This window comes from Carassius auratus, chromosome 30 (genome assembly GCF_003368295.1).
Source record: "Carassius auratus strain Wakin chromosome 30, ASM336829v1, whole genome shotgun sequence".
Classification (NCBI taxonomy): Eukaryota; Metazoa; Chordata; class Actinopteri; order Cypriniformes; family Cyprinidae; genus Carassius; species Carassius auratus.
The window spans coordinates 19,562,652-19,588,856 of NC_039272.1; the positions used below are offsets into that span (position 1 = coordinate 19,562,652).

Genomic DNA, 26,205 nt, shown 5'->3' on the forward strand with positions numbered 1-26,205 from the left:
CAAAATGTCAAAAACTAAAACAAACAATAAAAAATAAAGTAAAATAATTTCAATTAGGAGTAATAAAATAATAAATTAGGAGTGCTAAAAAATAAAGCCTCAAATTATAAATAAATAATATAACTAATAAATAAATCATATAAATTAAACATAACTTACAAGTAGCTGGACTAAAGGCGTCTACGTCTATCAAGGAATGCAGGAAAGTTGTTTCAATAAAAAATTATTAAATGTTTTGGGGTGTGAGAAAGACTCTTTATGATATGATATATATAGCTTTTATTTGTTGTTGTAGTATGACAAAAAAATAATAATTCACTGTATCAGCAAAAGCGCCTTCTTTCAACGTTAGAACTCATTTTAATCTGTGTTTTGTTGTTATGTAGTGACTCATATCCAGTTTACAGACAGAAGATTTTACGCACAGGATTCTAGTACTTTTTAACATCCACAGCGCCATCTAGAGGAAACCAAAGATGTGCGGGACTCCCTAACGTCACAGAACCGTACGACGACGTCATCACCGGGCGACAACAGGGGAGTAAACAAACCTGAAAACACATTCTGAACTTAAAAGTAAAGTAAACGAAGATTTAATATGCCCAAGGTGGTGTCTCGGAGTGTGGTGTGCTCGGACACCCGTGACAGGGAGGAGTATGATGACGGGGAGAAACCTCTGCACGTGTATTACTGTCTGTGTGGCCAGATGGTCCTTGTACTGGGTGAGTAACGTTAGCCCAAGTTTCCAGTCATGATCTTAGCCGTCAAGTAATTCACTGTTTACATTCAGCGAACAGTCACCAGCTATCAGACTAACTGAAGTTTAAGAAATCATCGTGTTTCCATTGCTTAATATGCACAGAACTATTTAAGGCCCCTTCAGTTGAAATTTCGTTATTTTTTTATTCGAAATTTTCCCGACTTTTAACTATATCATAAAATATCATGATTCTTAAATGAAAATAAATACATGGTTCACCTTTATAGATTGGGTTAGTTTATTTTTAATGGTCGAATGGCAAAGTAGCTTAATATTAGTATAATCTATTTACTAGAAGTCAGCTAAAATGGGCTATCAGGTAAAAAGGTTGACAAAAAAGGTTGTAGCCTCATATCTTTTTAAATTGTTGTAGCCAATCATAATAACGGATCTTGCATTGTAGGTAAACACTTGTTGACATGCAAAAATAATTTAGATTGGTCTGAGTTTTTAGGGTGGGCAGGGCAGAGTGTTACATTAATGTCAGAGAAATTTTAAGGTAAGTGAGCCTGTCAAATTTCATCAATCACTAATAAGGGTACCAACAAACCAAGGTTTATGAACAAGGTTTTGACGTGCTCTTTCAAAAAATGTATAGGAAATATTAAATTGTTTTTGTTTGTTTGTTTGTCAGATATGTCCTTATCTGCAACAACATGTTTGACAAGTATTTGACAAGCATGCACACAAAAGACACCAATGCACTGAAACACACACCTATACATCATGATCACTTCATTTTTAATTGCATTGTTTAATTAAATATTGGTTCGACTTTCTATTTCATGAAAAACATTCATGGTGTTGTTACAATGGCACGCTGAAGACAATAGTGTCAATTTACTATTAAAAATAAAATTATTTCAGCCGAAATTACCTGGGCCATTTTAACAGAACTGTTGGCCCATTTTACCTGAATGGTGAGCCTAGGCTCAAGAAGGTACTTTCTGATACTCTAACTCTCATAATTTTAAAATAATTATACTTTTTCACATTTAAAATATATATAGGCCTATATATATTTAAGAGACTCATACTAACTGTATGTATATATTTATATATCTGTAGATATCTTGCATAGCTTATTTGATGGTATTATAAGTCATTTACCAAAGCATGGCCCATTTTAGCTGACTTCACCCTACCATATAAAACCCATCTTTTGGAAGCCGTATCCAAAATCCACTTTGCTTAAAATCCTGTGGGGGCACGGTTGAAATCACGTTCCTGGAGGAGCAGTCTAGTGCTCTCTGGTTTAGTGCCCTGGGCATGTGCCCAAACTGCCCATGCGTTAATCCATCCCTATTAATATGTTGTTGTCCCATGTTCACTTTTAGCGTTATGACAAAATTGCGGTGTGGACAGCGTCACCAATTATAACGGAAGCTTTCTCGATTCATCTTTCTCTCTCTGTGTGTTGTGTTGTGTGTGTGTGTGTACTTGATAACTCTACATTGGGGGGACCAAATGTCCCCAGAAGGATAGTAAAACATGAGGGAAAAAATATTAAAAATAGTAAATTATGTTTATCTGAAAGGTCAGTATAAAAATAATAGGAGTTTCTGGAAAGTCCCCACAATTCGCAGAAATAAATGTGTGTGTTTAGGGTTATTTGTAGGCCTGAAGTGCAGACCATTTAAATGCAGACTCATTAGAAACACGTCTGTTTAGCTGTACATTTACTACATGAGTACTGCGCTGCGTCAAACTGATTGTACTATTTATTTTATGTAACCTCTTTTTTTATTCTTAATTTTTAAAATTCATTATTAGAAATAAGATCGCGTGGGTGTTTGAATCAAGATTGCAACCTTTTAATGATTAATCGGGCCTCTTTATTATAAATCAGTCATCATATTGCTTCTTTCAAATCTAAATGATTATTTTTTTGGTTCAGTAAATGATTCAATGACTCATTCATAAAGAGTGTCAGAAAGACAGTCACTTACTGGTGTAACAGGGGCACTGAAAGTTTTTTTTTACTGATTCAAATGATTCAAATAAATGGTTTGAATCAAATCCTTTACACTGTTCAGCTTTGTCCTCTAACCTCATTGTGTTCTCCTCACACCTATGTGTCTGCACCTGAACTCAGCTGAATGTGTGAACAGGGAAATGCTTTTAGAGCAGACGGACTGATTTTTCACACAACAGGGCTTTGTCCCACTCAGCCTCACTTATGCTGTGAATATTGTAAGATAGGTGTCATCTTATACGCATGGCGCTTCAAAATGTGTTGTCCTCTACTTTGGCACGTGGACGTGATATGAGATGCTCAGGTTTTTTGGGCATCCCAAAGCACAGGAGCATCTGTGTCATCCGAATCCTGTTCCGGAATGTGTCTAAATGTCAAACTGTTGCATTCAGCAGATATACACTTGGTTTAATCTGATTAGTTTAGGCTGGCAACCAAAATATTGTTTCTTAAAGGGTTAGTTCACCCAAAAATGAAAATTCTGTCATTAATTACTCACCCTCATATCTTCCCAAACCTGTAAGACCTTTGATCATCTTCGGACACAAATTAATTGACAATTTTTGATGAAGTCCGAGAGATTTCTGACCCTCCATAGACAATTACACAACTGAAATGTCTATTCTTTACTACATTATGGTGAATTTCAACTAGGGGTGCTCCGATCACGATCGGCCGATCGTTAATGCGCATCTCGTCAGTAAAGCCGGTTTTCTAATCAGCGGTTAATTCCATCAGGTGCGTGATTTCACATAGAGCAGCTGTTACTACACAGAGCCGTTGTTAACTGAGAAGATGCGTCAAAAAACGCTGAAAATTAACGTGATTTGCGCATCTTCTCTATTAACAACGGCTCTGTGTATTAACAGCTACTCTATGTGAAATCACGCACCTGATGGAATTAACAGCTGATTAGAGAACCGGCTTTACTGACGAGATGCGCATAACGATCGCCCGATCGTGATCGGAGCACCCCTAATTTCAACTAAATGTAACTTACAATTAATCCAATACAGTTTAGTGTACAATCAGTATAGACAAATATTGCAGACATCTGCATGTTCTGGATGATATCTACCAGGAAAGGTCAGTCATACTGGTCAATAAGACATCACCTTTTTGCTTTACAAGAGTAGGTTTTGTCTGTTGGCTCTGCAGTGTGTGTGCTTTGTGTTAGAAGTAAAGAGAGACATAATTAAGCCCATGTGTTCTTTTTTTAGACTGTCAGATAGAAAAATTACCCATGAGACCACGGGACAAAGCCAGAGTGATTGATGCAGCAAAACATGCCCACAAGTTCTGCAACATGGAGGAAGATGAGACCGTGTACTTGAAGAGGTGTGTGTTTGTATGTACGTTTGTTTTGAAGTTATTAATTGAGACACTGATTAAGATTCACTTACCGCTGTATGTCTCTCTGCAGGTCAGAGGGCATCGAAAGACAGTTTCGCAAAAAATGTGGGAAGTAAGTAAGCCCGCTTACTCATTTCACAATGCACAGAAGATACATCAGGCATACCGAATGTGTGATAATAAACTGTCTACTTCAGCATGCAACATGTTACATACGAACACAATTATACATCATTGGTTATAGCATACAGTTCATTCAGTAATAATTATTACAAGCCACTGCTCTCTGGAATACTTGAATTTGATTAGTCAACCACTCCTTTCTGTGGCCATTATTTCATATTAGCTAGTAGGAAACTTTACCACTGCCATTCAAAAGTTTGGTTCATTAAGATTTTAATTTTATTAAAAAAATGTATTAGTGTTTTTATTCAGCAAGGATGCACAAATTTAATCAAAAACCACTGATAATAATAATACATTTTTGCACCAAATCAGCATATTAGAATGATTTCTGAAAAATCATGTGATGCTAACGAAAATTCAATTTTGCCATCACAGGAGAAAATAATAATTTTAAAGTATATTGGAATAGTCACATTTATTTTAAATTGAAATGATATAATTCATTTAAATTATAATTTTTCACAGTAGTTTTGTTTTAACTGTATTTTTGGTAAATGCAGACGTGGTGAACATTTGAGGCTTCTTTTAAAATATAAAAAAAAAATCTCAGGACCCCAAACTTTTAAACAGAAGTGTAATAAAACGATTGAATCAATATTCCGTGTCCATTTATTTATTTATTTAGCAGGTTTGTAGTATACTGTATAATGTAGTCATAAATTACCCCCTTTAGGATGATGCATAACCGTCCTTACTTAGTCTCTCAGTTTATGACTCAATCATGAAAACCGTCTTTTCCAGTCATATTATCTCCTGTCCTTAAATAAGCATGCACAAGACAACAGTCAGTATCAAGTTTCCTGTGTCACCATGATGACTCTGTCATGCTGTGGCCAAGAGGCTGATGTCAAGGCTAAGAGAAGCTAAGTGGCAGCAGTGGCACTTTGCTTGTGAAATATGCTAATTATGTGTGATCTCAGAGTTTTTAGCAAGTTTGATTACTGTCTAAAGCTGAGCTCACACAGGTTTTTTCTATTAGGATTGTACTTGACTTCTTGTCAGACTGTACGAACATGATCATGGCACACTGTGGGATCTCAGTTGTCATTAATGTCAGACTGTACGACAGTCAACACATGTTAAAAATGAGTGTGTTCAAGAAAACTTGTCTGTAGTTCTTCATGATCAACTCGTACACATTCAGTGACTGCGAGCTGCATTGCATGCAGGGCTGAAATATTGGCTATATGTATATTAATGTGTATGAAGTATACGAATGGCGGCAATACTGGCATATTTAAGAAGAATAGTGCAAGCAGCACTATAACCCACATGAAAATGGCAGCGCCATCAGTGTTTATCATAGCAAAGACGAAGTATCATATGAATTCTGTGAGCGGAGGACAGAAGCGCTGGAGTTTATGCAGTTAGAAGAAATCTCTAGCATTAATTCTGATCATAGTTGTCTTGAAAAACGAAGACAGTTTGAGGTTTGTCGTAGGAGATGGCTCACTTCAGGACTGTGCACCAAATCTTCTGACACTGCCAGTAGTTCGTCGGAGGTCAAATATGAGCGCAACGGCCATTATTCGGCTGCCGGTGAACATGTCAAACTAACGATCAAAGACTACAGATTTTAGCCTAGGATTATAGAAATCTTTTAGGATTTTCAAAATTCGTCTAAGACGACCAAAATTGTGGCAACAATCACACATTGTGAAATTGGCATAAATCTGATAAACTGTATTTTCTCATAAATCAATATTGAAAGATTGTCAAGTTTGAGAAATCAGCTGTTTTTTTAATGTGTTTTTTTTTTTTTTTTTTACTTTTTTTACTTTTTTTTTCTGTGTAGGTGTGGTCTGCTCTTGTTCTATCAGCATCAGATGAAAAGCACTCCAGTGACGTTCATCGTGGATGGAGCGCTGGTGAAGTTCGGCCAGGGATTTGGAAACACAAGCGTATACAGCCAGAAACAAGAGACGCCAAAGAAAGTCAGGGTAAGACACCACATTTTAATTTGAAAAGATGTGTGAGAATTGCAGAATATGAGGTGAATAAGTTTGTGTAATATGCATTGTAGGTTATGATGACAAAACGCACCAAAGACATGGGCAAGTTCAGCTCTGTTACTGTTTCAACGATCGATGAAGAAGAGGAAGAGATTGAAGCGGTGAGTTTAAGTTCATCAGCTGCCTATCTGGCCTGACTCATCCCTTACATCATCTCTCTTTGTCGAAGAGCTTTGATTGATTGTGACTTGTTTATCCTACAGCGGGAGGTGGCGGATTCCTATGCCCAGAATGCCAAAGTGATTGAGAAACAGTTGGAGAGGAAAGGAATGAGCAAGAGACGCCTTCAGGAACTGGTAAGAGCACACACAGGAAGATGAAAGAAAAGGCGATGTGCATTCATGCTTCAGGCAGATTGAAACTTTAATATAGTCTGCAACAGTTAATGAATTTAGAGTTCAAGATGACAGAGACCCCTCACACACACACACACACACACACACACACACGCACACTCTTAATCTTATTTACTTTGGCAGCTCTTTAAAGTGGGTTGGTTAAGCAGCTGAGGGCTTGTATTTGATTATCTTAAAAAAATGTGGAGATAAGCACACACAAGTTCTTGAGTCGCACTTTAAACACACATTAGGCCAGCATGAAGCCAGGTCATGAACAGATTTCACTTGCTGTTAAAAACTGTTTAATGAAAATCAGCAAGAAAACTCGACATGAACAACAAACTCAAAAGTTATAGTTGTGATTCAGTCTGACCGATTGTTTGCTAAATGAACTTCATGTGATAATCACAACATGGCTTTTGTATATTTTGTTTCAAATTAAGTTTTTTTATGTGAAAAATTATTACAATTCAGAAGCAGTTTCCAGCTTACATTTTTTTATTGAAACTAATTAGGGTGAAAAATAATGCGTTAAAACGTTAACGCAATTAACACACTTGCCCCGCCCCAGACCTATGTGGGTCATCTGACATTTCATACAGTTGACAAATATGAGGCAGGGCAACATCTCACTGCTATATGAGTGTTTGTCTCATATTTACATCATATAGTTAAGCAATATCACACGAGTGCAAATGTGATACCGATCTTATACAACAGTTTTTTTAATACAACATAATTTGTTAATATTCTGTTATTTTAGACACAATGTTGTATGTTTTGCTCAATTTTGCCAGGAAAACATAAAGAAAAAGCAGAACTGTTTTTCTCTGAGCAAGTTTCATTTGCAGATTTCATTTCTTAATGCACATATTGAAAGAAATGGGTGAACCATTAGGCTCGATGGATATGAAGCGGCACTGCAGAGACAGATCGGCGTAAGACATCAAAGTGCCGCAAGAGCGATTAAAAAGCATGCAGAGTTTGCTCTCTGATCTCTCTATTGGTACTTTGATGCCACACACCGATCAGGTCTGATGGTCATTATCCGCTTCAAGTCGAACAAGCCTAATGATTCAATGGACCAATCATAAAGAGAAGCATTTACTTCACTCCTGAATGAATCAGCCATTTGAACCAATCAAATGAATTAATGGATGGCTCCATGACTTAATTATTAAGACATTTATCACTACTATCTGGCAGTTTTAGTTTATTATTTAGGGTATCATTTCATTAAATAAATAATTTCATATTTTCATAGTAATAATAATAATAATAATAATACAATTATTAAAGGCTTCACCAACCCAAAAAGGAACGTTTTGTCATCCTTTTCTCACCCTCATAGTCTGAAAGAGTATATGTTATACATTTTTATGTTGAATCAAACTAAATACTTCTTGCTGAAAGGTACTTTTTGTAATGTCTGTTGTAATGAATTTACATCATCGTTTGGGAGTAATGTCTGATTTATTCGCAATTAAAAAGATTCAAATATTAATCACTTACCAGCCCATAATATATGGGTTTGGTTTTTACCTTGGTTCGGGTGTCATGGTTCAATACGATTTCGGTACAGCGGGGGAAAAATAACTACTATGTTCTACTAAATCTACTATGCTCGGTTTCTTTTAATTTATTTTCAACAGACAGTAGTACAAATTACACATTTTTCCACCTAGATGTGAAAATACGAAATATTATTACATTGTTAAATATATATAATCTGCAGTACAAGTGTACATGCAAGGTATAAATCTGTAAAATATATTTGATAATATAATGTATTGCCTAAATAAGCTGAGTTTCAGTTAATTTTTGTGACAGGCTTAATTTGTTCACAGAAAGGAAACTCAAATGGCAGAAAGCAACATCTTATTTGTCTTCTTTATTTTACAAAAGCACAATGTATTGTTTTCTTTGTTATTGTAAACAATCTCTATTGTAGACTTTTATACAGTGATGCATTATTAATAAGTGAAAGTGACGTGACCCATACTCAGAATTTGTGCTCTTCATTTAACCCATCCAAAGTGCACACACACAGAGCAGTGAACACACACACACACTGTGAACACACACCCGGAGCAGTGGGCAGCCATTTATGCTGCGGCGCCCGTGGAGCAGTTGGGGATTCAATGCCTTGCTCAAGGGCACCTAAGTCGTGGTATTGCCTGTCCGAGATTCGAACACACAACCCTAGGGTTAGGAGTCAAACTCTCTAACCACTATGCCACGACTCCCCAAGCCAATACAAGTTAAAATTGATTCTGCTGGTATAAGGAAACAATTGACTTGATTGTGCTGGCGCATGCATACACACACACACACACACACACAAAACAGCGATATCGTTGACTTGATTGCAAATAAATGCACAGACACTATTTAAACTGGACAGAGATGACATCACTGAATTCAGTGATGAACTGCTTTTAACTGTCATTTTGCATTATTGACACACTGTTTTCCTAATCAATGTTGTTCAGTTGCTTTGACGTAATGTATTTTGTTTAAAGCGCTATATAAATAAAGGTGACTTGACTTGACTTAACTTGACAAAACACATCAGTTCCAGCATTGCTAACTTGACAGCACAGTTGGTACTTTATCAAAATAAAACACAATGAACCAAACATAATAAATAATAGTTTAGCATTTATATACGTTACATCGCAAATATGTAAATATTATGGAATATTTGGATTTGTGCTGAATGAGAGAGGTAGGATACATGAGCACATAGCTCCATTTCGCAAACAGTTGAGTGCACAATCTTTAAAAGTATACTGCTTTGTCAGTCTGTGAGAGACGCATTCAGAGTCACCAAATGTTCACTGTTTAGTGAACTTGTTTTCAAGTGCGCTACTCACAGGATTTGCTGTTCTATTGCGGTCGGCTAGTTATCATGTATATACCATGTATACATACACACATTCATATTTATATATGGACTGCAGGGGATGGACAGAGAACTTCCCTGTTCCCATTTAGTTTGAAACACTTGCTGTGCAGACACACAAAACCCATAACTCAAGTCCATTTGAGCTATAGAACTTCACTCTGGGAGTTTTGCAGATCCAGGCAAAAGTAAAGACTGCGGGAGATGCTGAGTTTCTTTGTGCAGTTAGTTTTAGCTATTGCACACACTCACTCAGACTCTGTTAATGTGATTTGTACATGAATGATGTTCTTTTGAAAGAAAGAAAATATGACAGTTGCTTATAATAATGTGTGAATAATATGTGAATGGTAAGGCTACCATATATTATTTTTGAAACCCACAGAGAAAGGTTCAGTTAGAGGATGTGGTATCAGTACTGACTTAAATGATAATGTGGTATTGATTTTAACAGATTTAAACTGATTTCATATGCAATCTGAACACTGCTTCTCTCCACACAGGCGGAGCTTGAGGCGAAGAAAGCCAAGATGAAGGGAACTCTCATTGACAACCAGTTCAAATGAAGATTGTGTGTAAATGAGAGAGACAGAGCAAATGAATGAGATGTCTAGATGTAGCTACTGGAGAGTGTGTGTATTTGTGCACTTGTGTGTATGAAGGGAGGAAAAGTTTTTTTTTTTTTTTTTTTTTTCACAGATTTGTTTAAATGGTCAATAAAAACAACAGAATTTTATTACATCAGCTGTCATCTTTTTTTAATCTTCTATTAGATACAGACATTAACAGAGTTTTAATTTCAAGGCCACTGTGTTTGTGTAATGTTTGCAATAGAGTTTTTGTGTAACTGTCCTTCAACCCGGCATGTGTCATGGTCACATTCACACATGTTCAGTTCAGTTGTTCTGTTCATTTTTGTGAGCAAGATCGATCAAGCAAATCACTGGAAGTGCCATGTGGACAGAACCTCTTAGAGAACCTCTGAACAGTGATGATGTGCACCTGCAGGAAGAAAGATGTGTGTATCTGTATGGCTGGGCCAGTGTTTCTCCGTCCGGTGCGGTCCGTGATTAATGATCAGATTCTGGATCAGTGAACAGTACATGAGCATTATTTCACACCTGCACAAACCCCAGTGAGACATTGTACCTGCACAGGTGCAGTTAATAGTCCTCTCATGCTAGACCGGCACCATACCAAACCGTCTGTAATGAACAGATCGAGGGCTCATCTGCTGCTGACATATGACTAGATGAGCATTGTTTTTTGTTAGATGTATATCAAAAGAAATGACACTAAATAGAATAAGCGGTTTGGAAAATGGGAGGCTGGATTATCATCTGTGTCAGGTTACACACTACATATGACACATTTATCTTTTTATAATATAATCAGTGTAGCAGTAATACAAGAACATCAGTGCCAATTATTTTAAATATGTTGCAAATGAAGGTTTGTTTTTAAATGTCTTCATTAGATTCTTGTTAAAACTTCTGTCCTGTAATTAGAGATGCTATTTTTGGGTAAAAAGGTCGTGTTGGCAGTTGTTCGGTGGTGTAATGAGAAAAATTTGACATGCAGTCCTGCTGTGAATGCCTCATTGAAGAATGAACTGTTCATTAGAAGTGAGAAAATGTGTTCAAATTTTGATAGATTGTTGATAACAGAAAATAGCCAGCACTATGTGATGTATAAACTGGTTGCTTAAGATTTTATTCTTCAGAGATTTTTTGAAGGTGAGCAGCTTTCAGGCAGCTGCATACTTGACCATTATTTAAACTTCAGCCATTTATAGGGTAAGATGACACACCTATACTCCTTTAATCACAGACAACACAAAATCTCATCTCAGCTCTTGATGAATGCTTATGCTAATTTTCATTTTGTCATTTAATTTGAATGTCAAAATTTGCAAGATTTAGTCAGTATTGATCTTATCTTGTATCTGGAATAAAACAATCTGTGTTATTTTACTGAATATTAAATTTTTAATGTATGTTTAAGGAAAGGAAAGTGTGTGACGTGGCCAAGTATTGTGTCCAATACTTGGAATTTGTGTTCTGCATTTACCCCATACAAGTGCGTGCGCACACACACACACACACACATACACAAACACTATTTTCAGTAGGCCACAACTGCCCCCTTATAAATTAATGAGGGATTTTTGGACACAAAAGTGTTTAGATTGTAAAGTAAAAATTCCAGTTATTTTATTATTTTGAAGTAAAATGTTCAAATTAAATCTTGAGGGAAGGGTAAATTTGAGACATCTTTGCTACCATAAAAAACATGTAATGTTGAACATCATATGCCTATATGTCATTCATGTTACATTTCAGATCAATCTTTTTCACTGCATTCTACTTTGTTTTGTCATCAGTTATTAAATTCAAATTGTTAAAATGTAATTTTGAATAGAATGGTTCATTTAGTATTTTACATAGATAACATTTTGAAATATGTAGTTATAAGAATCATATCAAAAGTTTATACATGGTACTGTAAACCTTTATCCAGCAGAGAGGGCAAATGTATTTTTGGTCTTTAAATTATTTTTTTATTATTTATCTATAATTTATTTTTATTTTTGTGTTATATTTATTTTATCAAAATAAAAGCTAATTGTTTTTATGTCATTTCCAGTTAAGATGTAATTTTGTCAAATTATGCAAAAATTTTAAAAAACAAAATTCTACAGTTTGTAATTTGAGACTAGTTATGTTTGTATGTTGTTAATGATAGCTAAACCATAATGGTATTTTGATGTGATGTGATATTTAATTCAGCAGATTAATTCTTAAGTAATTACTTTAGACCTTTTGACTTGTCATCAGGTGTGAATTTGGTTCACAAATAGAAATAAAAACACTTATATGAGAGTGTGTGTGTACACTTCCTGTGCTGGTAAACAATACACAGGCCTATATTCAGATTTGTCCCAACATTAACCCAGTGGGATATGTGTCATGAATATAACAGGCTTATCTCCCTGTAGGATGGTTCTACAGGCCTGCGTGTGGGCAAAGGTTAATGTGTGATAATTTTAATCAGTTTCAAGAGTGTCTTGAAAAAGATACCACATTAAATTGCAAACTGCAAGTAACTAAACCATTGATTTTTTAATAAATCTGACACATGGCTCCTCAAGACAGTCTCACTCACAAACACTCTGCTGAGCTCCACATCATGCTGCAGAGCACGGATCGGTCCAGCCTGTCTCTCCTCATGGGCTCGGGAGAGCTGCCAACAAAAGTCAGCAGTAGGGCAAGAACTTTTTCAGTAGTGGACGCTGGTGCGAGTCAGATTAATACACACTCGCTCCTGCTGTCCCACGGCTCCTCCAGTCAGAGTGTGTCTTATTGTCTTTGCCCTGTTAACTTTTAATTATAAACCAGCTAGTAATTTAAGTCTCTAAAGGTTTCTTAATAGTGCTTGTGTATTAAAAGCAGATGTGGATATATCACAGCGTGTGACATGAGTCATGGAAGTATGGGCTATATGAGTATGAGTATCTTCATGAATATCAAGGTTTTTTTTAAAGTTTAAAGGAGGTCCTCGAGTTCACGCTGACAGTGATGTGTGTGTGTGTGTGTGTTATTGATGGGGGTTGTAGGTGTTAGTGCAGATATAAGCATGTTGATGTGGGACGGTATGGGTGTTGACAGGGCGAGAAATTGTTCTTTGGTTGGAGGGAAAGATTTGTGTTTCTGCAAACGAGTAGGTCAGTATATACGTATATTGCTTTAACTATGAGCAAATGTACATTTCTTTAATTCAAATTTTTTGTCAAAATAATTGCTAATAATGAAATATGTATATAATTATTAGTATATATATATATATATATATATATATATATATATATATATATATATATATATATATATATATATATATATATATTATGTTTTTGAAAGATGTCTCCTACACTCACCAAGGCTGCATTTTATTTGTTAAAAATTATTTTAAAATGTAATGTATTCCCGTGATGCAGAGTGAATTTTTCAGCAGTTATTACTCCAGTCTTCAGTGTCACATGATCCTTAAGAAATCACTCTAATAAGTTGGTCTGGTGCTGAAGAAACATTTATTATTATTATTATCAACGTTGAAAACAATTGTGTTGCTCATCTTTGTGGAAAACATTTTTTTTTTTTATTGATGTTCTAAGAATATTGTTTTATTTTAAATGTAAAATTATTTAGTGTCAAGTCACTTTTGATCAATGTAATACATCTTTGCTAAACAAAAGTGTTAATTTCATTGTAGCCTATATGTTTTATTTTTATAGTCGGTTTTGAGGTGTGTGCTGGATAAGGGATCAGTGACTTCAATCTATCTGTACCGTGCATTTATTTGAGTTTAACCTGATTTTCTTTTCCCCAGGCTGTAACAATATTGCAGTAATCGGTGTCCTGATCTGTGTGTGTGTGTGTGTGTGTGTGTGTGTGTGTGTGTATGTGTGGAGACTGTCAGTGGGTAGTGAAATTCCTAGGGTAGAGACTGAGCACTGTCAGATGTGTATGACCACGCACAGAAGAGAGGAGGATGGATCCCTCTAAAGATTTTATTTCAGGCCAAAATAACAATTCTGTATTTTTTTTTTTACCTAAGCCTAACAGTTTATTTTTCCGATCCCAAACTGTTATCTTCTCCAGGCATCACGAATTTAGAAAATTTACCCTACTTTTTTCTATAAAACCAGTAACCACGGCTATTCACGCCACAACAACAACAACAAACTCTCTGATCTTTGCTCCTGCAGCTTGAGGACATTTTGACAGAAATTTCCCATGCTCTTTGGAAATTTAGAGCTCAAGAAAAGCTTTGTAACTGAATATTACGCTTTCATTTGAAAGGGAAAAGTCAGTGCCAGTTCATTTAATTACATTTTATCAGATTGTATGACATTTAGCAGCTGTTTCCTTTGATGTCTGAACCGTCGGTGGAGACTTTAGAAATTATGATCTCAACATGCCCTCTAGTGGCCATCATAATGAAAAACACATGATCACAATTAAGGGATTAGCTGTATTCTAGTGATTAGTACTGAAGCCGGATTTCTGCATAAAGTAGAGAGGTAAAGCATTCTAATGACTTTCACTCTAAGTCTTCCACTTTAAGGGTTTAACATTTGGAGAAAGCCTAAGGGAGATCGTAATGCCTGCGTCTAGCAATGTAGTCTATAATGAAGAGTGTTTTAAAGCTAATTAGAATTAAAGGGATAGTTCACCCAAAAATGAAAACTGTCATCATTAACCCACCCTCATTTCGTGAGTTGCTTTCTCACGTTGAACATAAAAGAAGATATTTTGAAGATTGCTGGTAATTAAACAGTTGGTGGTTCCCATTGACTTCCATAGTTTTTTTTTTTTTTTTTACTACTGTGGAAGTCAATGGGAACTTTTAGCAAAATTACATTGCAAAAAATAACATTTTGTTGTGTGTTTGGTGTAACATGCCGTTTTAGGTAAATCAAACAAACAACAACAACAAAAAAACATTATTTCCCACATACTTTACATTGTAGTTGCTTCTTTATGCCCCACATTTCTGGAATGTGTTGATTTTTACAAAGCTCATCCTTCCGAAAAGCGTGGTGTGTGCTGATTGGCCAGCTATTCAGTGCGTTATGATTGGCCGAATGCGTTGAAAGGAACATTTTAAATCGCATCATATGATCCCTTTAACAACAACAACAAAAGTGTTGATACAGTTCAATAAGGATATCACATTCTCCATAACATCTTGCGAAGACCGTTACAGACAGAAACAGAAAACCATGCACGCAAATCGAGTATCCACATCTCCTTGACCTGCCATCATTGATGGTGTCAGACAGGTAACTACTAGTGAAGTTTGGGAGGTTTTCATGACAGGTGATGGAAGCAGATTCACTTTGACCAGATATTTAAACCCATCTAGGATCTTTTCTCAACACTAGTGTCTGCTTTCAAAGGCAGTCAACTCCCATCAGAATCACCAAATATAAACACAAGCTTCTTATGTAACTTAGTTTTTGGGTTCTTCCAATTCTAAAATATAATCATATAAAAATTAATTTTACATGATAGTATCACATAAATATCTGTTTTCTGAAGACAGCATCATGATTAGTTATATTATCGTATTTTTTATATATTTGGTTAAAAAGTCTGTCAAGTCAAGCTAGGGAAAATGGACTGGCTCTGTACTGAATCCTATGAAACTGCAGACATTTTTGGGATGCTCTTCTATAAAGCCTTCTGCAGCAGAGTCTGGTAAAGAAGTTAGTTATGATTATAAAGACACACTGGGCTTTGTGTGCAGCTCCACCTCCAGGTTTAATGGGCCCCATGGTGCAGCTCCACCTCTGGGCTCAGTATGCCCAATGGTGCAACTTTTGCCTCTGGGCATTGTGGGTTTAGTGTTTTTTCAACCTCTGGGCTCTGTAGGACCCATGGTGTAGTTTTACCTCTGGGTTCAGTGTGTCCTGTGGTGCAGCTCTTCCTTAGCTTCAAATGAGTCCTGATGTACAGCTCCACCTCTGGGTCTTATTGTGCAGCTCCACCTCTGGGCTCAGTGAGCCCTGGCCAATTTAAAATGTAGGGTAAGTTTTTCCATGAAAACGACCCACATTTCTGTCTATTCTGCACACAGTTTATGGCTTCAGAAGATTATAGTACACAAATTCATTTTTGTACTGTTTGACAGCAGTGGTCACTATGAACTCTTGTATGGTAAAGAACTGCATTAAAGTTATTTTAAAATCAGTGTAGTTCTAAAAACATCAGAAAAATATATTGACTTTTTTCTTTCTTTCTTTCTTTCTTTCTTTCTTTCTTTCTTTCTTTCTTTCTTTCTTTCTTTCTTTCTTTCTTACCATTTAAAATCTAGGGCCAGTACAATTTTATTGTGAACATATATGCCAGTGTATTTCTGTCAAAAACTGTATAAATATAATACTGGCAAATTTCTCAATATACTGTAAAAATACATATTATATAGTTAGATACTGTACACAGTATAATGCCACGCCTCAGCTCATATTGTAAACCTGTAGATGGCAGTATTCTATCTCTAACGGAGCAATGTCAAAATACAATATAGATTTAAGATCATCATTAAAATAAAATGTTCTTTTATTTTAAAAAAGTAATTGTGCATTAAGTCATTAAGTAGGTAAAAAAAAAAAAAAAACTACAAAATATCCACAAAAAACACATCATAAATGTATAGTTGAGAAGAACATTTAAGAAATTATATATAGTTAATCATATTATGCAATATATATATATATATATATATATATATATATATATATATATATATAGTCCTTATGCAATCGCTTTGTAAAAGTTTGTGGTCTATCTGACCCCAATGAACTTAAACTTAAACCCTACTTAAGGGATGATTAATGTTTAAAAAAATATTTAAGACATATATTACGTTACTGTGAGAAGCCATTAATGTTCTGCATTGGATCTCAGATGTGTAGTTCATTTTTATGATCACTAGGTGGCAGAGCTATTTCATCTGTGACAGCTCGGTTGCAACAGGTAGATCGACACAGAACCTCAGGCTGAGCACAAACAAGCCAAAATATCGCCGAAAACAAAAGAGTCTGTAAATTTTATCTGGATACAGAAGAAACTCTTTTCGGAGTTTTATTTCTTTTTGAATTGTCAGCTAAGAAAGGCTCTGTTCTGGTTGTTTTTGTGCGTGTGAAACCGAGATTTTTAGTCTTATTACAAGATAGGCCTAAGCAGATAATAACTTGAGAGGCAGAGTAAATGACAGTAAATTTTATTCAAAGGATGAGAGCAGAGACAATCTGTCTCAAAGGAACAATTGTGGCAGCAATCACGATTATGTTTCTGTCTTTTTTTGGAAGGAAAGCTACTAAGATTAGCCGGTCTGAATCCCTCTGAGCTTGTGTGTGTGTGTGTGCGTGTGTGAGAAAGATGAAAGTCATAACATTGCTGCTTTCGTTTCTCAGATTCATTCTCTCTCATAAATGGACTTGATTGCATGAGCCAAACGAGAGAAAAAATATCCTCTGATTGCTGCTGCCTTCATTCATAAACACGAAGGACAGCCTAGATCTTGTATTCAAATGGATGTTGCTCAGATAAACACCACTGTATTCAGATTACACTAAATGACCTTTAGATTGTTCTTCTCCATCAAATCACTGAACATCATAGCTGAAAATGGCACCGGTGGCATCAAAATATACAGAGTGGATGCATCATAGTCTCCGTTTCTGTGTCTGTCTGTCTAAATATCTCCTCTAAAAATATTCCTTTTTTGTCTGACATTTGCAGTGATTCTGACCTTTCATCTCACCACACTCATCTCCCAGACTAGCCTCCTTTTTCCCAATTTCAGGAAATCCATCCTATTTTATCTTCATCATCTGTGTTTTTGGCCTTGTTCTTTGTTTCACAAATAAATAAGCAAACACACATACTTGGATTGTATTTACACTTTTGTTTTTCCCCTCCATTGGCATATTTTTATGTATACATTTTATTATTATTTATTATTATCTTTTGGTAATAACTGTAACTTTGAATTCTGTTGAGTTAGCAATTTTTTGTTCTTATTACTATCAGACCCTCTTTAGTGCGGTCGGACTGAATTGAGGGCATCTACTCTATGTGCTGTAGTTTACAGGCTTTTCATTTTTTGATGTTTAAGTCTGCTTTTGGCTGAGCTTCATAAGCTATTTTAGCAAAATTGTTTCTGTTAGACTCGTATTACACTATGCAATAGTTTAGGTTTTCTCTAAAGGGATTAGTTCAGCAAAAAATGACTTCAGATCCAAAAGACTCTATAGTGCATGAGTTGTATGAACTACTTTTATGAAATGATAACTGATGATAATTGTTTGGACGTTTCATGACCTTGAATTCATAGCAATTGCATGGAAAGCAGTGACTAGCACATTATTTAAAAATTCGTATACAGTTCTGAAATGAGAAGGATGATGTAGACTATCCCTGTAAAGACTCTTTGCATTTGCTTTTTTCCTCAATCTGGACTTTTCTTCTATTTTATGTTGGATTTCTGTTGGCTCAGTTTTAACATGGATCTGTGGGACATCATGTAGATAGATAGTATCTGTATCTATGCTATTTATGTTTAATTTTGCCATATGTGGATTACAAAAAGATATTAAGAACATGATTATTATAGGCTATTGTGTGACACTTCTGAACACTTTTTGAAGGCCCTTTAGATCATATTTCTCATCGTCTCTCATGTTATTAAGATCACATTCCATCTCTCAGTCCTTCTGTTCACCTTCATCTCTCTCTCTGTCTCTCTCACACTCAGGTGTAATGATCAGGCATTCATGTTAAGCCTATTAGAAGTCCCATGTGTTGTAAGTCATTACAGCTGATTTATGTTCCTTTGTATGAGATCATTCTGACTCCAAAAGCAAAAGCATCTCTGTAACCTTCACCTAAGGTGGAATGACATTTCAGCATCTTTGCAGCTCACACTTTAAAGATGATCAACAGTTCAGACTGAGACTGCTTGTTTGAGCTTTTTCTAAATAAATTCTTATAATATTCAACTGATTTCATGTAAAATATGCATTAACCAGTCAATATATAAATGCTTCTCTTTGTTTCAGGCTCTTTTCAAAGGCTTTCTATAGCTTTTGCCTAGCAATCAAGGATCTGAGTTGGAAACACAAAGGTCAAAGTCTGATCCCTGGTGTGGATGACACTGTTGTGCACTTGAGAAACTCATTTAACCCAGCCTTGCTCCAGAAGCCTGCCTGACAACTGAGGTATTGTAAGGCACTTTAAGAAAAAAGAAAGCAGGTATTAAATGAAAAGTAATCAAAACCTCTTTTCAATCTTCTTGTCAGTTTTTGTCTTCTTTAGAACTTAATTTGAGCTTCGATCGCACTGCAATTGATTTCATTGTCTACTCAGTAGAGAATCTTCTATTGGCCGTATTATATTCTCCCTCCCTTTGATTATATTTTACCCATTTGAGAAAATGAAATGTGAGTCGCTGCTGACACCGCAGATCAATCCTCCTGAAATACAATGAAGGAGAGATGCTAAAAATGGATGATGGAAGCTGGATCTGTGTGTGTGTTTTTGTAAATCATGAAAATAATATAGCATCATCTTTACAGTATGAGAAGAGTAGGGCATTTCATTGTGCATACTCATTAAACCCTTATTTTTACATTTAGATTACCTTTGCCATTATTTAATGCTCAATGAAAGTTCTTAAAATTTGTAAAAAACTAATAATTTACCACCGGCAAATGTAATTTTAGCTCTTCTCAGAATTAATATGCATTTTAGTGTTTTAGACAAAAAAAATCAGAATAAAATCTTTCATTTAATGGTTATTGTCCATAACATAATGGCTTATGGGTTATACCAGAATCTTGCCTTCCCTCTTGTCTTCCCTGTTCAGGTTTGTCAGACTGTGATAAAAATCTACTGAATCTCATAGAAGCTGTGGGTTACCTTGCGTTTTATTTCTTGCCTTCAAGGACATTGTTAGTAATGTAGAAACAGTGACCCAGCAGGTAATTCTATAGCTTGTAGTGTACCAGTTTTCTAACAAGGGTCTCCATGACCATGCAGTTTTTTTTTTTTATCAAGTTCAGTTTTTGGCATGGTTGAGACCAGGACAGCGCAACTGGTACCTGAATCATCAATCTAGGATGCATAAAGCTTTATAATCTCTGACAAATGGAGGAGGGCAGGCCTAAAATACCCTCTTAGCCCTAGCCGTCCATTCAAAACACCTGTAAAACCCCCTCTTTGTTGAAGGCCAGCGTAAGTTGCACCCAGTCTCGCTCTTCTGCTTTGATTTAATGAATTCCAAGAATTCTCCAGAAGAAGAGATGTTTGCTCCAGGCTTTTTGGCCTCAGCAGTCTTCAGGCCAGGGAAATGGAAAACGTCTGTTTGCATAGACCAGAGGATTTCACTTAAGAGATTGATGCTCCTTGAAATCCTCTGTCAGTCTTGTCATGAACATATGCATTAGTGTGCATCCCATGTTTTGTTCCTTTTTTTTTTTTGTGCTCACACGACAGATTCTGTCTGGATCTGATTCTAACACGCCAGGTTTACTTTTATGCATTTGGCAGATCATCTTATCCAAATAGACTTAAATTGCATTCAAGGTACACAATTTATCAGTTGATGCGTTCCCTGGGAATTGAACCAATGTACTGTAGCAGAGTGCTCCATTGTTTGAACTACAGGAAAGGCGAGATGGAATTGGAAAGCTTCGTCGGTTTCATACTTTGTGGTTCTTGCGTTCCAATTGCAAATTAAGATGATTGAGGTGAGACATTCACATTCAGATAGACTGAGATGAGAGCAGTGAATCACTGTGAAAGAATTACGGCTTTTTGCTCAGTAGGCTGCTTAAAAAGAACAAAGGTCTCTCTGAGTTCACACTCTTTCTCCGACATTCGGCCCATAAGCCAGCATGCATTGTTATGCAGCATAAGGTTGTAATCTTTTGCATTTCCTGCAGCAAGACTGAACAGAGGTTGAGAACTAATGTTATGGGCTGGAAATTTTATGAGCCATGTCACAGTATCCATGGTGTCTTTTATTTTCTCGCACAGTTTGGCACACTACACTACACTGCTTTATCAATAATGCAGTGAAATGCTATTAGTGCTGGGAGTGCAGCAGTTAGTCTGCTTAACAGACCCTTGTGTTGTCCACCCACAGAGCTCCATCAATAACAGTTTTTTTTTTTATTATTTTGTTTATTTGCTCACTGTAATGTCATACAAACCTCCATAAGAAATAACTTCTATAGAACACAAAGATTTTGCATGTGTATACAGTATGTGTGCGTGTATATACAGTATACAGTATATATACAGACAACACATGTCTTCTTGTTCATTTGAAAGTAAGTTCAACCAATTGAAATTGTTTAGTTTTAGTTGTAGTCAACAACATAACCAGCAGTTTGACTTTGTCCCGATGAAGGCCATGGGCCACCTTTTGGGAAACCCTGCACTGTAACATCTGTTTTAGTGTTTGGCTGAACTTCTTGACTAATCTGCGAGTCTGCTGTCTTCAGACTTACAGCCCTGAGCTCTTTCTGCCATTAAGATCAGGGACTCAGGGAGTTAGTAACATATATTTTGATTCTGCGTTGCTCTTGTTTTCTTTCATTGAGTGACTATGCATGCCAGCAGACATGTCTGGTTGCTGTGCTCCAGCCCACCTATTCTGACCTCCACATTTCAGACAACAATAACATCCATTACAATTATATCTGGGGCAGGGTGGTCCCAACTAATTATGAGTTTGGTTCACTCAGGGTTCACCCCAAATAATCTACTCAATTTCAGTTTGATTCCAATTGCCATAGACATTTTGAAACCACACACTGTACATGTAATCAGTCTTTTTAATGTTTTAAACTATGTACTGTAAAATTAATACTATTTCTAGGTCACAAATCAAATGTTAGTATATTTAAAAGACACTGTTTTAACTTGATATAACAATAAATGTAATTAGATTCATTCATTAAAGGAACAGTACACCATTTATGAAAATAGGCAAATTTTCCATCTCCCTTTTAAACAGTTGTGTTTTACAGTTTTTTAATCTATTCACCTGACCTCCGGGTCTGGCGGTAATTTAAGCTTAGCTTAGCATCGATCATTGAATCTGGTTAGACTGTATAAGCATCTCGCTCAAAAATGACCAAAGAGTTTCTGTATTTTTCCTATTTAAAACTTGACTTCAGTAGTTACATCGTATACTAACACCGATGGAAAATGAAAATGAAAAGTGATTTTCTAGGCTTATATGGTTAGGAACTATACTCTCATTCCGGTGTAATCAAGGAACTTTGCTGCCATACCATGAATATTTGAAAAATATTGAAATATTGCTAGAGATCTTGGTCATTTTTTGAGCAAGATGCTAACGGTCTAATCAGATTCAATGATCTATGCTAAGCTAAGCTAAAAGTGCTACCTCCAGACCCGGAGGTCGGCTGAATGGATGCAAAAATGGTAAAACTCAACTGTTTAACTCTAGGGGAGTTGGAAAATGAGCCTATTTTTTAAAAAGTGTTCCTTTAAGAAATTGATTATTGCAAATTACCTGCAATACCATGTCTTTGTTAAAGGGCAGTTAAAGTGGCATGCATTGCACTCTTCTGAAATGATTTAATGAATTCCAGGAATACTCCATTAGAAGAATTGGCATTTTAGTTGGCATTTGATCCAAATTTCCATGGGGCAGTTTATTTATGTTTAAAATCAATTTATGTTTAAAATCAAGGAAAAAAAAAGGATATTTCCAGGTCACAAATCAACTTTTAGTATATTTTTGATTGACCATTGTGGCGAGTGGGGCGGGGCCGAGAGGCCTGGGAACGAGGAGTGAGGCCCGGTGTAGTGATTGAAGATGAGCTGCACCTGCGCCCCACCGCCGGTGATATCGAGTCCCACGTAGGAGATGGAAGGATATAAAACTGGAGCGACGACCGTGAAGGACGAGAGAGGACCAGGCCTGGGACATTATTTTATGTTTGCTTTTTATTTATGCGCACCAGTCGTCCGTGAGGGGCTGGTGCACTGTTTTGTATTTATTTTTGAATATTAAAATGTTTTGATTGTGCGCCGGTTCCCGCCTCCTTCTTCCCGATGATTACGAACGTAGTATCGTTACAACCATTTTAACTTTTTTCTTTAAAAAAATCTGTCAATTCAACTTTTCACTTGGATTGTTATCCTAAAAAACGTTTTGACCCTGTCTAGGGCTGGAACAAATTGATCACAGCAGCAGTTTTTGTTTCTGGTTCCACTCTGCCCACCTTGAGAAAAGTGTGTATGATCTAAATATGTTAAATTAGATTAATCCATGAAAACATTATTTTTATTTTTCATTTCATTCACATCACATCTGCCTTAAATAATATATTCATGAACGGAACTGTCATCAATCCAGTTTTAGACGTGGGTTACCAAAGCTGCTGAAAGCAGTTTCACTGAACTCTGCTGTTCTAGTAAATCTATATTCCAGTCATTCACATTGCTTTGAAGCAAAAACCACAGCCACAGAATTGGACACCCCAAAACTTCACACAACTCTTTAGGAGGCTCTTCAGTCACATTTAGACTTGCACATCTTTTCTAACAGATGAGCTCAGCAAGACCTCATTTAATAAAGCTCACCGCTACCAGAATCCCGCCTAAGCATTTGCTCTCGCTGCACTATTGCACTCAAAGATTTGTCTGCTGACGTCTTCACTAGATCAAGATTTCAGCCGCTGTAGTGTCATGATGTGCAGTCGAGCGTTCAGCAAAGCTCATTTCATTTGGTTGTCTCTCACAAACAAATTTGCTCCAGTCCATCTCTACTCAACACTTCCCAGATGGGAATCGAGTGAGTGAATTGTTCATGTAGATATACAGAAATGATATTTTATTTTATTTATTTTTTTTACCATACAGCAGCCCATTTAAAATTGAATTACATCAGATGTTACACCAGAGGATTCGCCAGCTGCGTTCCCCTTGCACTTTAGCCTGTGTTCGTGCATATGTGTTCAGTTTTGTGCATGCGCACATCATATTTTCTTGCAGTGTTTTGAAAAATCCAGACAGAAATCGGTGGGCACAATGAACATCTCAGTGCCTGCAGAGAACCATGGCGCCACAGGATGCCACCGTCTGTCTGCTACTGTTGTGTTTCAGTGTGTGTGTGTGAAAGGGCACCTTGTTTTGATGAATAATTAAAATCCTTGTTAATCAGCTCATCATTGGCTGCACAGTGAGTGAACAGGCATCCAACCATGATATGATTATTCACACACATACGCACTCTCCTTCTGATTCCCATTTTATACACACACACATAAGTGTACACACATGGTAACCAGCTCGTTTAATTGAATGATCATCGTTTTTTTTACTCCCCAGATTCAACAATCAGGCTACTGTACAAAGAAACACACACACAGATTTTTGTGAATTGATCTGATGATCTGGGTTGCACCGAGAGGTCTTTACAGATTCATTATATTCTTGTGTATGCATTGAATAATCTGAGTGCTGAAAATTAAAACCTGAATATTGAAATCTCAAGCAAAAAGTCTCTTTTATAAAAAAAAAAAAAAGCAGTTACAAAGGCAACACAATAATGTCGCAGTGTCTGTCTCAGTTTATATTTGGTGCTTAAGCATCCGTGGATAAGAAACTCTTCATTTTCTTCAAGATGAAAGAGCTTACCGTTCAGGGCTGTTTTCATGCTCTTGCTTATGAAGAAAAACAGCCGCTGGCATATATGAGGGTTGGTTTATTTGTTTCTTCTACTAGAGATCTTTCATTATTGCAGAGAAATGAAACTGTTTTCATCAAGATTAATATTAGGGTTATATTAAGGTTTAATGTTTTTCAGATCCTCCCTGAATGAGTACTAAACGGTTGTAGTTGAGATCAGTGGTCCCTTGCGTATGTCAATTGGTCTGTGTGTGTGTGTGTGTGTGTGTTGATTTATGTTTAAAGGCTGTTAGTTTTGTATTTGAAACTGGAGAACTACTGCTGAGAGACATTTTCCTGAACCAAAGACCCTTTTGAACCAATTAGAAGAGGGAAGTCAAGTGCTTTGAATGTTTCAGTTCAATATGAGTGTTGGATCTTTCACTGTTCTGGGAGATGGGAATCGTCCCAGCGTGCTAAATGATGATCAGATGCCTTGAGCTTCTGTTCCGTGACATGTGTATTGAGTTGAATAGAGGAGAAAATCAATGCATATATGAGCAAATCAATGCAGGACGGGGTGTCAAATAAGCTGTAACTGATCTGAACATGTTGCATTGATATCACTAAGTGGGAGAAATTGGTTGTTCATCTTACAGTTTCTGTTAATAGTAGTGTTAATTCTGAATCAGTATTTGTTACTGTTATTATGATTAAAAAAATATATCTGATACTGATAATCTGATCATTATTTTGGCTGAAACCTAAAAACTAAAATCAGTTGTTATAAATGTAACAAATTAATTTAAGCATCACATCTTTATAAAGTACAATATGAAAAAAGAAACAATTAAAAATATTTATTTATTTGTCTTTTAAATAACTTTAGCTGTTAGATTACATCAAAGGAAATCTCAGTGCTGACTAATACCAATAATTTAAAAAGAAAATACATCATATTTACCCAGAAGTGAGTTAAACCTGACAGAACCTCCTTTTTGAGGACGTCCTAATTCGTTAAACTGTATGAAAATAAAGTTAATCAAGTAATCAAGTAAATTTCTATATACACTGCCGTTCAAAGGCTTTTTAACTTTAAATTTTTCAAGGAATCCTTAGAAATGTATCAAAGATCTCAAAGCAAAAAAAAAAAAAAAAAAAAAAAAATATATATATATATATATATATATATATATATATGTGTGTGTGTGTGTGTGTGTGTGTGTGTGTGTGTGTGTATAGATAGGTTTGTAAAATGTATATAATGAAGCAGCACAACTGTTTACAACATTGATTATAAATAAGCAAATTGGAATGATTTCTGAAGGATCATGTGACTGGAGTAATGATGCTGAAAAGTCAGCTTTGCTTAATAGGAATAAATTATATTTAAAAGTATATTCAAATATTGCAAAATTTCACAAAAAAAATGTATTTTGTATATCTGTATAAAGGCAG

General features: G+C 35.9%; 1 protein-coding gene across 1 annotated transcript; it reads left to right on the forward strand.

The window, feature by feature from the left end:
• The first annotated feature begins 494 nt into the window (after positions 1–494).
• On the forward strand, positions 495–10,237 carry LOC113049550 (UPF0428 protein CXorf56 homolog). The gene is made up of 7 exons (XM_026211982.1): positions 495–722; positions 3,956–4,073; positions 4,159–4,200; positions 6,070–6,214; positions 6,298–6,387; positions 6,490–6,582; positions 10,033–10,237. The coding sequence occupies exons 1-7, from the start codon at positions 599–601 to the stop codon at positions 10,093–10,095; spliced, it is 675 nt and encodes a 224-aa protein (XP_026067767.1). The 5' UTR covers positions 495–598; the 3' UTR covers positions 10,096–10,237.
• The last annotated feature ends 15,968 nt before the right edge of the window (positions 10,238–26,205 follow it).